The sequence below is a fragment of the Vulpes vulpes genome, chromosome 4 (assembly GCF_048418805.1).
Source record: "Vulpes vulpes isolate BD-2025 chromosome 4, VulVul3, whole genome shotgun sequence".
Taxonomy (NCBI): Eukaryota; Metazoa; Chordata; class Mammalia; order Carnivora; family Canidae; genus Vulpes; species Vulpes vulpes.
Window position 1 is genome coordinate 61,948,994 of NC_132783.1, and position 15,890 is coordinate 61,964,883.

Consider the following 15,890-nt stretch of genomic DNA (forward strand, 5'->3'; position numbering starts at 1 on the left):
TACTTAAACTTCCCAAACTACTGCATTTCAGTCATTTCTTTACCTATCTTTCTTTGATCGTTATAGGTTCAATGTGTTTGTGTTGCTTCTTAAATTTTCATCTATGTACATTTTGTTTGTTTAGGACTAAACCGTAAGTTTAAAGACAAGGATAGAATCTTCCAATTATTCAGTAAGCTCTTTTGTAGTTCATTTTTGATCTATAAACTAATAAGTATTCACAACTACTTGCTGAATTAATAAAATGATTTTTATGAATCAACTATAAATTTTTGGACTCTTTTTTCCATAACTAAGGAGGAAAATAGAGTGAAAAGAATTGTTGTTATTAAAACAAACTATATCTCTACTAGTGAAATACTTCTAGTTTGGTCTCCTCCTCAATTATAAAACACAAACACACACACACACACACACACACACTATTTAGAAATCTCAAATGATGAAATATTGAGATCTAATGTGTTTGGATTAACTTGGAAATATCTACAACATAAATGAATTTATTATATAAAGTAATGCTCTTTTTTCAGATACCTTCCAGCTCATTTGTATGAAGAAGATTTTGTATGACAAGGCCTCTCCTAGAAAACATGTAAAAATGGGATTTTCGGCAAGGATATCATTTATTTTGCATCGTATATTAATTTATCTAAATTTATTAAACCAAAATGAATTTTCAGGGAGAAAGACTGTATTTGCTAAATATCTAGGGATGCTTAGAGTAACAGCAGCTCAAAAAATTGACAATTTATATCCCAAAGTTCTTTTTTCCAGTACTGTTACTGGATGACCATGAGGAACAATGAGGCTTACAAGATGATAGTGCAGAGGGGTTCCCCATAAAACAGTCTATTACATACCTATGACTTCCACTCACAGACCACACTAGTAGATGTATTAGGACACATCAAATATTCAAATCCTAAGTCTGGATTGAGATATTAGATGACAGAAAAATATTCTCAAGACAGTAAGACAGCATGAGACCCAACCATTCATGAATAGAATAATGAAGCTGGGCAGAGAAAATATTAGTGATTCTTCTATACCTGGTGACAAACTGTAACTGCATAGACAGGGAGGTTATCTTTGAACCCTATGATGTAACATTTGGAAACTGTCATGTGATTACCAACTTAGAAAACATTGTTTTGAAAGCCTGCTCTTTATCCTTTGAGATTACTAACATTTCAGGCCACATCTACTACATGTTTTTCAACCGTAAGAATACCTTGGCTCATGTTTTCCCTGTTTCCCATTTTCTCCATTGATTTCCATTTCCATTCACCTACAGAAACTCAAATCTTAGCACTTATATGAGATTTTATATTATTGTGATGTACACATTTCTCAAATTTATAAGCCCATTTTCAGTAAGTGAAAGAAACCTTCTAGCATTGAAAATCAAGTATGGCGTTTCTAAGAGCTGTATATATTCTAAGAGAAGAAAAGTCAGAGGACCCAGTAATCAAATAACTACAGACATTTCTTATACTTACCTTAAGGGGCATCTTTGCATGTTCATTTAATAATGGAACATCAAATACTAATCTTCGGAGTAAGTGCTGCATCATAGAAGGTCTCAATTGGCTGGGGGAACAAAATTTTAATAATGAAGGGAAATGTCTTTAAGGAAATAGTTCATTAGACTGAATTATCTACTCTGAGAACCTATACCTACACTTCTCTTCTGATGGTGATAATTAGGTACCCCCTATCCAAAGGTTAATCCACCACTACACAATTGTATAAAAGATTACCTTTCCAACCCATCTCTATCCCCTAGATCTGAGGACCACTCCTTATTTGTTACAGATGTTCCTCTTTTCCCCTTCACTTCTCAGCCACTCACAATGGCAGACCCCACGGTTTCCTGAGACCCTTACTCCAGTAATTATAGTATGTGCTTCTTCCTTCACTCCACTGGCTGAGAAGGGTCTCCAGTGACTAAATTAGAAGCAAAAACAATGTTATATCTCTAAACAGGAGGGAGGAATAAAAAGTCTGAGACGGAAACTTTGCCAGAGGAGGAAGGAAAAGAAAACTAGCACACAGTGAACATCTATTGTCAGGTCATCTTGAATGCTTCATTCGTTTAATATGTAGATAAATTCTGTGAGATAGTTATTTTGGTTCCATTTTACAGAATTTTAGGATCAAAAGAGTTAGAGACATAACCCTCTAATTTTTCAACTTCTTCAGTCCCATGTGGCTTCTATATCCCACATACATTGCTATGAGTGAAAACATTCCTTCACCAGTGCTCTGCCAGGCCACACACCTTCACTGGCTCTCGCAATTAAAGGGAGCCATTACCCCTACCAGGAGCTTGACACTGTCACTTTAGCTGTCAGAACTCCAGTGGGAGAAAGTATGTTCTGGCTTTCAGAGTAAGACATCTGAATACTTCTGCCTATAGGAAGTGGTTTTCCAGGATGGAGAAATAGCCTTCACGATTGACATTCACAAGTAATGCTCTAATAGTACACTGCATCATTTTTTATATTTAGTAAGTCTCTTTTTTTCATTTCTCTTCTAGAAAAGGAGTTAAAATAATCACACATAGTGTGAAAAAAGGGAGAATCTACTAATCTTACATGAAAGTGGCCAGGGACTCCCCACACAGTTATCCTACCCGCCAAAATCCAGAAGAGTACAACTGGTCCATCAGTCTATCCAATGACCAAATACCCTAAAGAAGCCAGGAGGAACACTCCTGGGCTCCAACCTACGGTACAAAGGACTATCTAAAATGAATTAATTTTTTGGTACAGAAATTTTTTTCCAAAATTCGTAACAATTTGTCAAGGGCCATATAGTAAATTCTCTTTCTTAAAGAAGAAGCAGCTTTAGTTTCCCACTTACCCACAAATAGAGAGTAAACAAACTTCTATGGAATCCCGCTGAGCTTTGGTAAGAGAGCAGCCCTTAGAAAGTCTGTACACAGTGTGAAGTAATGAGTCAATGAGGGAAGCGTGGTGCTCTGTGCCAGCAAAAAGAGGGGCACATCTTGTTAACAAAGGCAACACAGCTGTGCAAAGGTACCGATTGAGGGCCAGGGCCATGTCTGTAGCACTCAAAGCAGCCTAAAAAGGAATTGTGAGAGTAGAAAGTAATTCGCGTTTGGCAGTATAGACAACTCTCAAAGTCGACATGGAATTTCATTCTCTAGAAAATGACAAAATATGAAAAAGAAAGATGTACTCCTCAGTTATATCTTTAAATGTGGGTCATATGATTTTTACCACTAGAAACAATCAACTTACAATTGCTCACAATCAACTTACAATTGCTCACAAACAGATAAAAATGAAGTGATAGCTATAGTGATATCTCTGTCTCAAGAACCCCCCCAGGCTCACATTCTGTAATAAGAATTCAATGGTAGGATGGATGTGAGATGATAACGCTAATGATACCCAAGAATGTGAGTTACATATATGTATATTTTAGCTCATGTCCATCAGAATCAATAGCCAAAGGCTGTTTTATTATGTTATCAACTATCTCTTTTAGGTTCAGAATTTCATGTGAATACACCCAACAAAGAAAAAAGAAATTTCAGTGTATTTTAATGATTCTCTTCTCCTAACTTTCACAAAAGAGCTATTATCAACTCAAGAACTGATTTCCTCTGGAATCAAAAAGACCCATCTAGAGATAAAAAGGCAGCCCTTGTTAACTACTGAAATAACATTTAGAGTTTCAGCTTGTTCCACAATGCTTCGAGCAGTAAAATATTTACACCAGTAATGACAGATTCTTGATGTGGGCCACTGCCAGAAGATATTTCAGCCTTATCTGTGCTTTAAAAATAAAGACACTAGGATGATATATCTGTGCTCTAAAAATAAAGACACTAGGATGATATTATTAGTACAACTCAACAAGGTCTATCAAACCTTCTGAACACTGTACATGCTTTCATTGAGAAGCATAATTGTTTAGGCCAATTTGGAGGTTAAAAGGAACCACTGTGACCTCCCAAATTAGGGTTATATAAACCAATTGCATTCCATAGTAGCCGATCAGAATCCTTATCTTACTCCTGAGGTTGTAAGTTTTCTCCACTATTCAGGGAATTCCTTAAGACTTAGTGTATTTTATTTTGTGTACTCAGTGCCTGCCTAAAAATAGGTACTCAATAAACATCCAGTGACAATAAATAAATGATTAATATATCTATGGAGAATATCATAAGTCAAAGAATGAAGAGCCAAAAGCTGACGATGTCAATTGTTCAAGTCATTACCGTATCTAAAGAAGCAGCAGCCCGGAGATCTGGCAGAAAGCCAACCTCAAGAAGATGGAGGAGGAAATCTTGAACCTCAATCCCATAGACCCTGTCAAGGAACAAAACCATGGCTGCCTTGTGATCTGGGCAAAACCCCGCAGACATGTCAGGCTCCACCACATTCCCATCTAAAAGAGAGAAGGTGACATGTTGTTAATGGACAGATGACAAATGGCTTCTCTCTAACCTTCTCAAGGTTTAAGTCAAGTTATCTGTTAAATGGTTTTTTGTCCTTCTACTACCCACAAGCAAGTGCTGGGAATTGGCTGAGGAATTATGACAGTGCAATTTTAATTCAAGGTCATTTGAACTGTGATTTGGGCATCCACTTGCTAACCACATGTATGATCAAAGACATGGCATTATGCTAGATAATGAGAAGGAAACAAAAAGGCATCCAAAATCAATATTGTGAAACTAGCAGTAAACCCTATAAGAAGTCAACCTATAAAGTTTTCATTCTTTTAAAAAATGAGAGCCTCTTTTAAACACTAATGAAACTCACATACTCCCATGTGATGGAGTTTGTGGTTCATTTACATATTTATGGCTTAGACAACTACAAAATGATGAAACAACTCTATGAATCAGTTGGACTTTCAAATGAAATGTTTCATTAATCATAATGGCATTGGGCAGGCCGGGTGGCTCAGCGGTTTAGCGCCGCCTTCAGCCCAGGGCCTGATCCTGGAGACTTGGGATCAAGTCCTACGTCCGGCTCCCTGCATGGAGCCTGCTTCTCCCTCTGCCTCTCATGAATAAATAACTAAAATCTTTTAAAAAATCATAATGGCATTTAACAACATTTAAAACATATTTGAGCCATATTATTTTTTTTCTATTAATAGTCAATATTTGATGCCTATATGGATGAGTGAATTTTTTACTAGAATTCCATAGATTCACAGGTTAAAAACCACTGATACAAGGAATTTAGGGATTATGTACCAATTTAAAATATTGGAGGGCAGATTTTTTCCTCTTTGACTATGTGATAATTATGTCAAATAACATAGTGCTACTGATAACACATGGTAAGAGTCTAAAATACTATCACAGAATCTTTAATATTGATCCAATGCTGAAGAAAGAGGGCCATGGAAAGAGGATATATGACCACAATCATCCTGAAAAAAAAGGCACAACTTTTTTGTTTTCGTTCACAATTAAGAAGTGAATTTCACATCTGACTTGTGAAAATAAACAAGTAACAATATTTTAAGAGAATTATATTAAAGGCTAATACCAAATAGCTTCCATTTGTTATTAAATTATAATAATATCAAGTATATCTACTACTCTTCTTCCTATAATTAAAATAAAGAGAATAATAGCTCTTATTTGTGCTGTTTTCAGGCACTATGCTAGAAATATTAAAGAGATGATATCCTATACTTTTCAAAAGCACATTGTGAGGTTGGTTTTCTTAGCTACATTTAACAGATGACAACTGACCATAAGGGAAGTTAAGTAACGCTCTCAGGGTTGTACACCTAGTAATTGGCAAAGTTAGATTTAAACCAAGGAAAATCATATTTTAAACCCAAACAAAGCTGATTTAAGCCTTAATATTAAATCAGTAGGCTCTACTTTTTAATCAAAAATCTACTTAAAATTCCAGTTTAATTCTACTAAAAATCACAGTATTAGGGAATTTAAATTTGAAAGATTCTATTATTTTAATATACAGTTGTGCCAGAAGCACCTGGGTGGCTCAGTCAGTTAAGAGTCTGCCTTTGCTCAGGTCATGATCCCAGGGGGTCCTGGGACTGAGCCCTGTGTCTACTCCTTGCTCAGCAGGGAGTCTGTTCTCTCTGCCCTGCCCCCTGCAACTTGTGCTCTTGCTCACTCTCTCTCTCTCTCTCTCAAGTGAATAAATATAAAAAAATCTTTAAAAAAATATAGTCATGCCTAAGGAAACAGAAAGCAACCCATTGGTCCTAATATAAAATTTGTGTTTTAAACAGTCATTCAAGCAGATATTTGCTTTAAGGGACGTTACAGTTCCATATACCTGGGACTCAAGATTCATCAATTTGCTACAGCTACTATTTTATCTGTGCACTATCTCCTCCAACAGACGAGACAAAAAAGCTGAGGAACTGCCTCCTGTCAGACTCCTGGTTTTTGGACTGGAAGGAGGAGGGCCAGGTGCACTGGCCTTACCCTGTGGTACCTGCAATATTCATCTGCCTGCAGTTACCACCTCAGACAGTCTGTCCAAACCTGCAGGGGCCAAGTGTGGCAGGAACAGAACACTGACCTACCTTTGAGACTGTGTGCTGGCCCCTCGAGTTTTATGAACCCCTCTCACTTTCATTATTATTCTGGGTCACACTATAGTTTTAAAATAAGTATGATAAAAGATTTTGAGAAAGGCCTCAGCTATCACTAAGGGAGAAAGAGGCAAACTTCACATACAAAATATAGCACATACAGTAACAATTATTACTGATAACTGGTAATGTTTAAAGAACCCACTGACTTGTCACTGGAACATACCCAAATTATCGATTTAAGTTTTAAAGTTAATTTTAATGCACGTCACAGCAAAATAAAAACATATAATTTTCTGTCTCCATTTTCCATAAAAGGAAAGTGGTAAAAGAAAAGTATAGAAATTGAGTAATAACCAATGGACTGGGTTTTTAAAAATTAACCTTCATTGTTATTGTGATAGTTCACATATATACAAATCCTTTAAATCCCAAGGTAGACAAGATAGTGCATATTCATGAAGAAAAACATCACAAACTAATATGATTATAGCACTAGTAAGTGAAAGAGGGAAGAAATCAACTTGAAAAATCTTGAAGGCTGGTAAAGGCAGATAATTGGAATTAGGAGACATACAGAGACTTTGGGGCAATTCTCAATGAGACATCTGGATTCTCTTATCACCCATGTTCTTTGTTCTTCATTATTACTAATTTTACCTTAAAATGTAGTGCTTCTTAATTTCCTAATCTGTATATCACTGGTATAATTCTTATCTTTTTCCTGACAGTGTCAAATTTGTGGCTCAGAACGTAGGGAAAAGAAAAGACATGTTACTTAAGTAAATCAACGGCACACAAGATGATCTTCTTGTATGCACACTAGAAGAAGAAAATGCTCAAGGGAGGGAAGGCAAAAAGCCATGGGACAGTTTTCCAGTTTCAGCTGTCTCTAAAATCATAATGAAGGTCCCACTACTATGGCTGTTTATGTCACCTGGAAGATTCGGGTTTTGAGCTGGGCACGTATGAAACGTTACTTCCTCATGATCAGAGGAAGCGTAAGTCAGCTTCAATTAGACAGTGGTCCCTTCACTTTAGACTTCAGGTAATAACAGCTAATCCTCTCTGGGGCATGACTGATGCAAGACAATGATTATGACATGCATCTTCTACCTAACTGAATTTTCTTCTAAAATTAGAAGTTTATATAAAAATGTTAGAGAAACACTATCCCATAAACTATTGAAAACTGAACAAAACTGAAGCCAGAAAAAGGAACACTAAAGTATAATTTATAATCTAACTATCCTTTGGGTGTCTTAAATCTTTTTTTCTTTTTTTAAAAAGATGTTATTTATTTATTTATTCATGAGAGACCAGAGACACAGAGACACAGAGACACAGACAGAGGGAGAAATGGGCTCCTTGCAGGGAGCCTGATGCAAGACTCAATCCCAGGACCCCGCGATCACAACCTGAGCTGAAGGCTCAATCACTGAGCCACCCAGGTGCTCCTTTTTTTCTATGGGAGGCAGAGAGTGAACCACCAACAGGGACTGGGCCTCATACCTACACCATTTTCCATTTCTGCTGCAGCTTGGGGTGCTGCAGGGGATGGTGTGGGTGTAAACCCAGACTTCCTGCCACCCCAACAGTACAGCATCTGCACTTCACTCAGTGCTGCCTGAGCCCTCCCTCCTTTGCCAAGGCAAGGTGAGGATGCTACAGTTGCTGGGCACTCATGTGGAGAACAGGTTATGGCTTTATTTTCCATGCTTTTGAGTAAATAATAAAAACTAATCATGGTACCTGAGTGGCTCAGTTGGTTAAATGTCCGACTCTTAAAAAAAAAAAAAAGTCCAACTCTTGGTTTCGTCTCAGGTCATATCTCAGGGTTGTGGGATTAAGCCCTGTGTTGGATTCCAGGGTCAGTGTGGAGTCTGTTTGGGATTCTCTCTCTCTCTCTCTCTCTCTCTCTCTCCTTCTGGCCCTCCTCCCCACTATCTCTCTCTCTCTCAAATAAATAAAATCTTGAAAAAGAAATAAATAAAAAAAAAACTAATCACAAGCAGTTGCTAAACTAAAATAACATATTTATAAAAGGACAATAAATATTTCATCAAAATGATAAAAGTATGTATTTTTAAAATTTTCTCCTTACTGTTGAAAAGAGCATTTCTTTCAACACACCAGGAATATTTTAATCTTGAAGTCAAAAGCTATGATAATTTTTTTAGGAAAAAAAGCATCATAAGGAAATGATAATGAAAACTCTCCAGAAGAGTGATTAATGGAATTGTAGTCTGGGGCACCTGGGTGGCTCAGTGGTTGAGCATCTGCCTTTGGCTCAGGTCATGATCCTGGGGTCTTGGGATCAAGTCCTACATTGGTTTCCCCATAGGGAGCCTGCTTCTCCCTCTGCCTCTCTTTGTGTTTCTTATGAATAAATAAATAAAATCTTAAAAAAAATAAAAATAATGCAATCGTAATCAAGAAAGAGAAGAATGAGGATTAGAAACAGTAGGAAAGAAATTAGATAAATCAGGTGAGGTACGTATTTCCTCTTCTCTAGAAACTGTCAGAAACGGCACGTAAATAAGAATTAAACTCTCATTGAAAACAGCTGTTTAAAAACAATAGGCATAAAAATATTCTATAAAAATAGTATCTTTTTTCATTTACATAAAACTGTTTCTCAACATTTGTGTAGAAGAATATGGGAATAGAGGTTTTCTTAATTCAATGAAAAAAAATGTACTTTATAGTTGTTTTTCTTTTCTTAAAGAAAACCTAAGCCCTGTAACTATGCTGCATGACAGGGTAGGGAGGAAATGCTGAATACTGATAATATTATTTAAAACATCATGTCCTCCAACGCCCCACTGAATCACCAAGAATGGAAGCTGGCCTTACCTTTGGCTATTGTTGGCATCTGAAAAGCAATGCTGATTACTCCCACCAAATCTCCCAGGGGAATTAGGGATCTCAAAATTGACCGGATTCTGATGGCTTCCCCCTTACCAGCATGAATCAACTATGGGAAGGAAAATAAAGGAGCATTAGAAAAACTTTATGAAATCAATGTTATAATTCTATTTAGAAAATCTAAAGTATGGGAATCCAAATCTAAAATACTTTTTCTGCTAATTATATGTATAAAGTTAGACTTCTCACAGAAATTGTTGTTTCAGGCTTAAAGACAGATAATTACTTGCCCACCGTTTTACTGACATTATGTATTACAAAGAAAAAATTATCTTTAGACCCAGAATATATAGTAGCATTTGCAACTGATTTAGCTTCTTTCTTGCTTTGGGATGAAAATGTAATTGTATATCCATCTGTATTCCACACAGATTTCTCCCAAGGAAGGGTGTATAATGTGAAGGGAAATGGTGAACAGGAATTCTAATGGATCTTTTGCTGGCCAACCAAGTACCTGTGAAGACTGTGAATTTGACCTGTCAAGGCTCTGGAACAGACTGCAGGCTTCCAGAGCCAGGGCAGGTATCTACTTCCTTCCCCACAAGCGGAGAAACACAAGTATACTTTCTCACACATAGGAGGTACACTAGTTACAGAAGATGAGTAAATTTCAGAAACGCCATGATTACTCACTTATTGAATTACTTCGGGGTTTTTTCTCCCACTGTAACAGAATAAAAAACTATTTATTAGCTAATTTCTTGTTCTTTCGATCTTCCACTTTAATGGGAAAAAGGATGAATGCTATGAGCATAAAGTTTTTCTGTCTGTAATCACTTCTGGTATACGAATGTTTGATAATTTATTCCCAATTACTAAAATGAAAATCTCATTAGTGGCAAATTAAGCTTTTACCAAAATCAGGCTCTACATTTGCTAACATTCTGACATTTCTCCATGCTGTGATTCCTCTCTGTTCACAATGAAAGGTTATGTCAAGAAAACATGAAGGTATTACCCTACAGTTGTGAGAAAAAGATACCACCGCCCCCCCCACACACACACAAAAAGAACACAACACAAAAACACACCAAACCCCCATAGATTCTTTTTTTTTTTTTTAATTTATGATAGTCACAGAGAGAGAGAGAGAGGCAGAGACACAGGCAGAGGGAGAAGCAGGCTCCATGCACCGGGAGCCCGATGTGGGATTCGATCCCAGGTCTCCAGGATCGCGCCCCGGGCCAAAGGCAGGCGCCAAACTGCTACACCACCCAGGGATCCCACCCCCATAGATTCTAAGGGCAGGGAGAAAGACATGATCTGTAAGCAACGGTCCTGCTGGCTTCTTACGCAGATGGGTTTAGAAGCAGGTTCATCTTCTGCCCCAGCACCACTCACTGTGTTTCAATCTCTGTATTGTCTCCCATTATCAGGTCGTGAAGCTAATATTATAAGCCCTAACTTGCATTTTTAAAGGGAATATAATAGAATGAAGTAGAATAATGTAGGATAAAATAAAGTAACAAATATCAGAATGGATTACAGAGTAAAAGTAAGTGCTGTTCATGAAGCTTTTAATTTCTTCTTGCTCAAAACATTGTAGAAAACACCAACCCAGAGAGTCTGAAGAGCTGCTTCCTGCCCCATAATGGCCCCTACCCCCACTGTCCCCTCAACCAGTGGCAGGCACATGGCAGCTCCCTCACAGGGAAGAAATACCATACACCAAGACAATGACTCTTAATAGGAAAGCTAGCTCTCTACGTACACTAAATGAGGAGGGGAAATTTATAGGAAAAATGTGTTCTTTGCTTCTTAAAGTGTGGGGAGGTTATATGAGTTTCAGAGACACACGAATAACTGGCTATTCTATTAATGAATTGTACTGAAATCTCATTACTAATTTTTATAGCCAAGGTATTTCCAACTAAATAAACACTTGTTCAGGAATTAGACTGCAGCTATTATTTTTAATGGAGCAGAGTGATGATTGGTTTTGGATGCCGTTATCATCTTTGCCAACTGTGGTTTTTTCTCATAGATGGATCAGCCAGGATTGCCACTCTTGGGCCACGTAAGGAAGGTACTTACATGCATTTCAGGAGCACAACGTCCCAAAAGGTCAATCAAAGCCGAGTAAAAGGTCATGATGGCATTCCCCATGTGGATAGTGTCATCTTCCTCCTCTTCTGTATCACTTCCGTAGATTTTCCAAGAAACCAAAAGCAAAGAAAACAGGATAATAAAGTGACATTTCAGATGTATTGCATACTTCGTGGAAAAAAGGGACCCCTAACATAGTTCATTCTGCCTCTTCTGCTACTTTTCATATCTTTGATTAATCTGTACTTTGATAGTTTTAAGAGAAAAATGAGTTTAAAGACCAGACACCAAGAACATATTTGTGGGATGTGTGATATTCAGATTCCTTCAAAAGGGGAAGAAGGGGATTACTAATGTGATGGATTCTGCTTATTTCTTGAGGCAGCCAACCTTTGCTTTAACAAAGAAAAATAACTAATGGAAAGACTTGGTAAGCTTAGAGTACTTTTGTAAATACATTTAGAGAAAAGGTGATAAAGATCTGTCCTGTAAGATAACATATGTAAGGCACCCAGGACAGTGCTTTGCCAAGAGCAAGTACTTCACAAATGTGATTATCATTTACTTACCTATCCATTTACCAACCTCTCTACCTCACCCACCCACCTCCAAATAATCCAACATGTCTCCCTCCCCACCTCTGTGAGAAACAGATAGAGATTCCATTATCTTGCTGAGAAGAGGCAAATCTGAGATGGCCTTGGAAGAGCCCATTATTTTTCTTCTTTTGGTAACTCAGCTGGGCTTAGCATTCTGCAGGGTGATTGTGAGGCCTTACTGAAAACACCATCTTGGCATGCAATACTGCTCCTAGGGCCCTTGTGTGCACACTCGCTGCTGTGGTCCTGGGCAAGAGACCTCTTGACACGTTTTCCACTACTTAGAGAAACTAAGGGCCCCCTAGTCCCTGTATAGCTAACTGACAAACATAACAAGCTCTTGGAGGACTCCCAGTCTGAAACAGTCCCAGCCTTGGCATAGACAGATCATCTATGCCCAGTCTATATATGGAAGAATGACGCTGTGCAGAACTGCTCTGCATGGAAATTTGCCTCCAATAAGCCCTATATTCTCTCTTTACCAGTGGTGTTAGCAGTATAGGTATGTGATCTGCCAGTAGGACATTCACCTCCACAGATAAAAACTGAAGTGAGATGCCTGGATTGACTTATGTCAATTGCTGTAATCAAGTATTAGTAATGTATACTGTGGGGAAACGTAAGGTCGTTACTCCCTTATCTGGCTGCTCTATTTGCCATAATACCTTAACCAAGCATTTTACTCTTCAGAATGACAAGATCCATATTTCTGGACTTCACTATCAGTCCAGTTTAGTTAAGTCTCCTAGACCTATGCTAAAGGTCTTATTTTCTTACTACTATCTTGAAAACTCATTCTAGCTAGCTTCCCACTAAACCCTACTACAATTTCAGAGGCTCACCTGCCATCATCTGTAATAACACACTTTGCCATAGCATCCTGGAAAAATTCACAAAATACATTTCATCCTACCACCTAAACTCTCTGCTAAATTCACACCATTTTCCTTGGTTTCCTCTTTTTTCATTCAACCTATTCTTGCAGCAAATCCCATTCATTCTTCCAAGTCTGATGCATTTGACTTTCAAGGGCAGAAATCATGAGTACCAGAAAATTATACTGCAATTTATGGAATACAAATCATGTTTTGTAAAATTTCAAGTCAAGGAATATAATTTACTCCTAAGAATGTGGATATTTGACCTACAGTGTTTTACTGGATCCACTAGTTGGTGAGGGACCATCTCGAGAAGGATCTTCAGCTATTTTTATGGCTTCCTCCATGGCTGCAAGCAGACCATTCCCACCTTCCCCTCTCAAAGCAGGACCAAAACACTCGGGCCTCCGGATGAGCAACCTCACCACAACATTAGCATTCTCTTCCACACTCTCCCCTAAAATCAAATGAGGAACAGAAATAAACAAACACCGGTGATGTGGACGTTCTGCGCAAATAAATGTTATACTAATTCATTTATATTTAAAGGAAAATAACTAAAACCAAAGAACATAGTTACTAATAAAGCTAAAATTCAATTCAAAGCACTAGCTTTAGGTACACAAACACAGTAAGCTCCTTCTTTTGTACTTAAAATTTTCAAAGTAATGAAAAGCATTATAAAGGTATAAAATATTCACTTTTGTTAATTTGTTATAGGAAATGAAGCCATAAGCCTATCTATTATTAGGACCCAATTATAAAGTCTTTAAGAACTTGTAACTGCCTAAAAATTTTAATTTAATAAAGGCAAAGCATCACTATCAAAACAAATATTAGAAATTAAATTATCACTATTAAAAAAGTACTGATTATAAAATATTCCATTTCATGGGCTACCTGAGTGACTCAGTCAGTTAAGCATTGACTCTTGGTTTTGGCTCAGGTCATTATCTCAGGGTTGTGAAATTGAGCCCCATGTCAGCTCCTACTTCAGTGTGGAATCTGCTTGGGATTCTCCCTCCCCCTCCATCTGCCCCTCCCCATGCTCTCTCTCTCTCAAATAAATGAATCTTTAAAAATTATAAATTCTATTTCCTTACTAATATTTACTTCCTTCATGAAAATGCTGGAATATATCATTTTGTAGGTATCTATCTTTATACAGTTTTAATCATGACCAAAAAAGATCCCAAGCAACCAGTCCTACCATTACAGAAGACAGCAAATCTGAGAAAGTCAAGATATCTCTCTCCTTCAACTGGATTCCATCCAATGTCTGGATAACCCTTAGACACCAGCATCTGGCAGCTCTGCAGTCCACACCCAGCCAAATATCGAACTACCTACAAACAAGATGATAAGCAAAAGTTATCTGGTGGGTGAGAAGTCAGTAGATGCTAACACTTGTAGTGTTAAACTTGTAGTGATAAAGGATACACTCAAAGGATGGTTTAAAATACATGTGGTTTTGCGAGTTCTTTTTTTTTTTTTTTTTGCGAGTTCTTTTTAATCTCATAACAATCCATAGGAACTCCCTGTATTAAAACCTTAGAGTTAAGAAATATTTACAAATCATAACAAAGTGCTATCAAAATAAAAATATTCATGAATCAACTCTATGAAAGAAAAATATTCCTAAGTTTTATATCATTTAATTTTAAGTTTTTATCTATAAATGTCATGATACTTGGGTGCCTGGCTGGCTTGATCTCAGGGTCATGAGACTGAGCCCCACCGTGGGGGTAAACCTTATATACAAACAAAAACAAAACACACAATATAAACATTATGATATTTCATAAACTTCAAAAATGTCTAAAGACTTCTGACCAGTGTAAAACCTTAATCCATCTGAGATATTGAAAGACCCACCTGAGAAATAGTGATTATTTTAGAAAAGTGAATTTACTTTCAAAATAATATTATCAATTTAATGGGGAGGAGTGTGTATTTGACAAAAAACCTACAGAAACAGAGAAAACTAAGCTGAAATTCAAATATCTTTGGGTTCAAGTCTTTCCTGCATTACTTACTAGATCATTTTGAGCCAGGATTCCACTGTCTACAAATTGGGGATAGTATTAACAACCTTTCAGTATCACTGAATGTAACACGTTAAATTTTCTGCTTATCTTTGCCTTTTAAATTATTGTTTTTATATGAATGTTGATCCTTTACAATATTTCATAACTGATCCACTTTTAAAAGAAATTCCTAAACTATTATCAATGGTAGTAGATTGTCAGTCAAGCACTTTATCAATCAAGTTACACACAGCTCAAGCTAAACTGCTTGAAAAAGAAATAAGTAATATAGCTAAAAATATTTGTACCAATTTTATCTAAGTATAACTTATGTACAATAATCTCATCTATTTAAAGTATAAATTCAGGGTGCCTGGTGATGCAGCCGGTTGAGCATTTGATGCTTGATTTCGACTGAGGTCATGATCCTAAGGTTGTGAGACTGAGCCCCACAAAGAGCTCTGTGCTAAGTGTGGAGCCTGCTTAAGATTTTCTCTTTCTCCATTTCCCTCTGCCCCCCAACCCCACTTGTGCATGCACATGTGCACTCTCTTTCTCTAAAAAACAAACAAAAAAAAGTATAAATTCAGTGAGCTTTGAGAGATTTATACTTTTGTAAAACACAGCATAATCAGGATGCAGAACATTTCCATCACTCTTCAGGCCCCATCCATCCCTCCCTACATGTGAAAACCTTAACAATCTGCATTGTATCACTAAAAATTCACTTGTGTGTTCTAGAACATTTATACATGCAATCATCCAATATGTATCTTTCCATGCCTGGCTTCTTTCACTCAGAATAATGATTCTGAGATTCATTTAAATTGTAGCCCAGG

The 15,890-nt window shown here is 37.1% G+C and overlaps 1 protein-coding gene across 3 annotated transcripts in view; it reads right to left on the minus strand.

Moving 5' to 3' along the window:
• Nucleotides 1–15,890, minus strand: part of RYR2 (ryanodine receptor 2) — a 721,805-nt gene that overhangs the window by 165,828 nt on the left and 540,087 nt on the right. For all 3 annotated transcript variants that reach the window (XM_072755910.1, XM_072755909.1, XM_072755907.1), the window contains 7 exons: nucleotides 14,235–14,370; nucleotides 13,295–13,481; nucleotides 11,536–11,641; nucleotides 9,430–9,550; nucleotides 4,256–4,425; nucleotides 2,869–3,089; nucleotides 1,503–1,593 (listed from right to left, as the gene is read on the minus strand). In XM_072755910.1, the coding sequence (XP_072612011.1) occupies nucleotides 1,503–1,593; nucleotides 2,869–3,089; nucleotides 4,256–4,425; nucleotides 9,430–9,550; nucleotides 11,536–11,641; nucleotides 13,295–13,481; nucleotides 14,235–14,370 (1,032 nt within the window). The remainder of the gene's footprint in view (nucleotides 1–1,502; nucleotides 1,594–2,868; nucleotides 3,090–4,255; nucleotides 4,426–9,429; nucleotides 9,551–11,535; nucleotides 11,642–13,294; nucleotides 13,482–14,234; nucleotides 14,371–15,890) is intronic.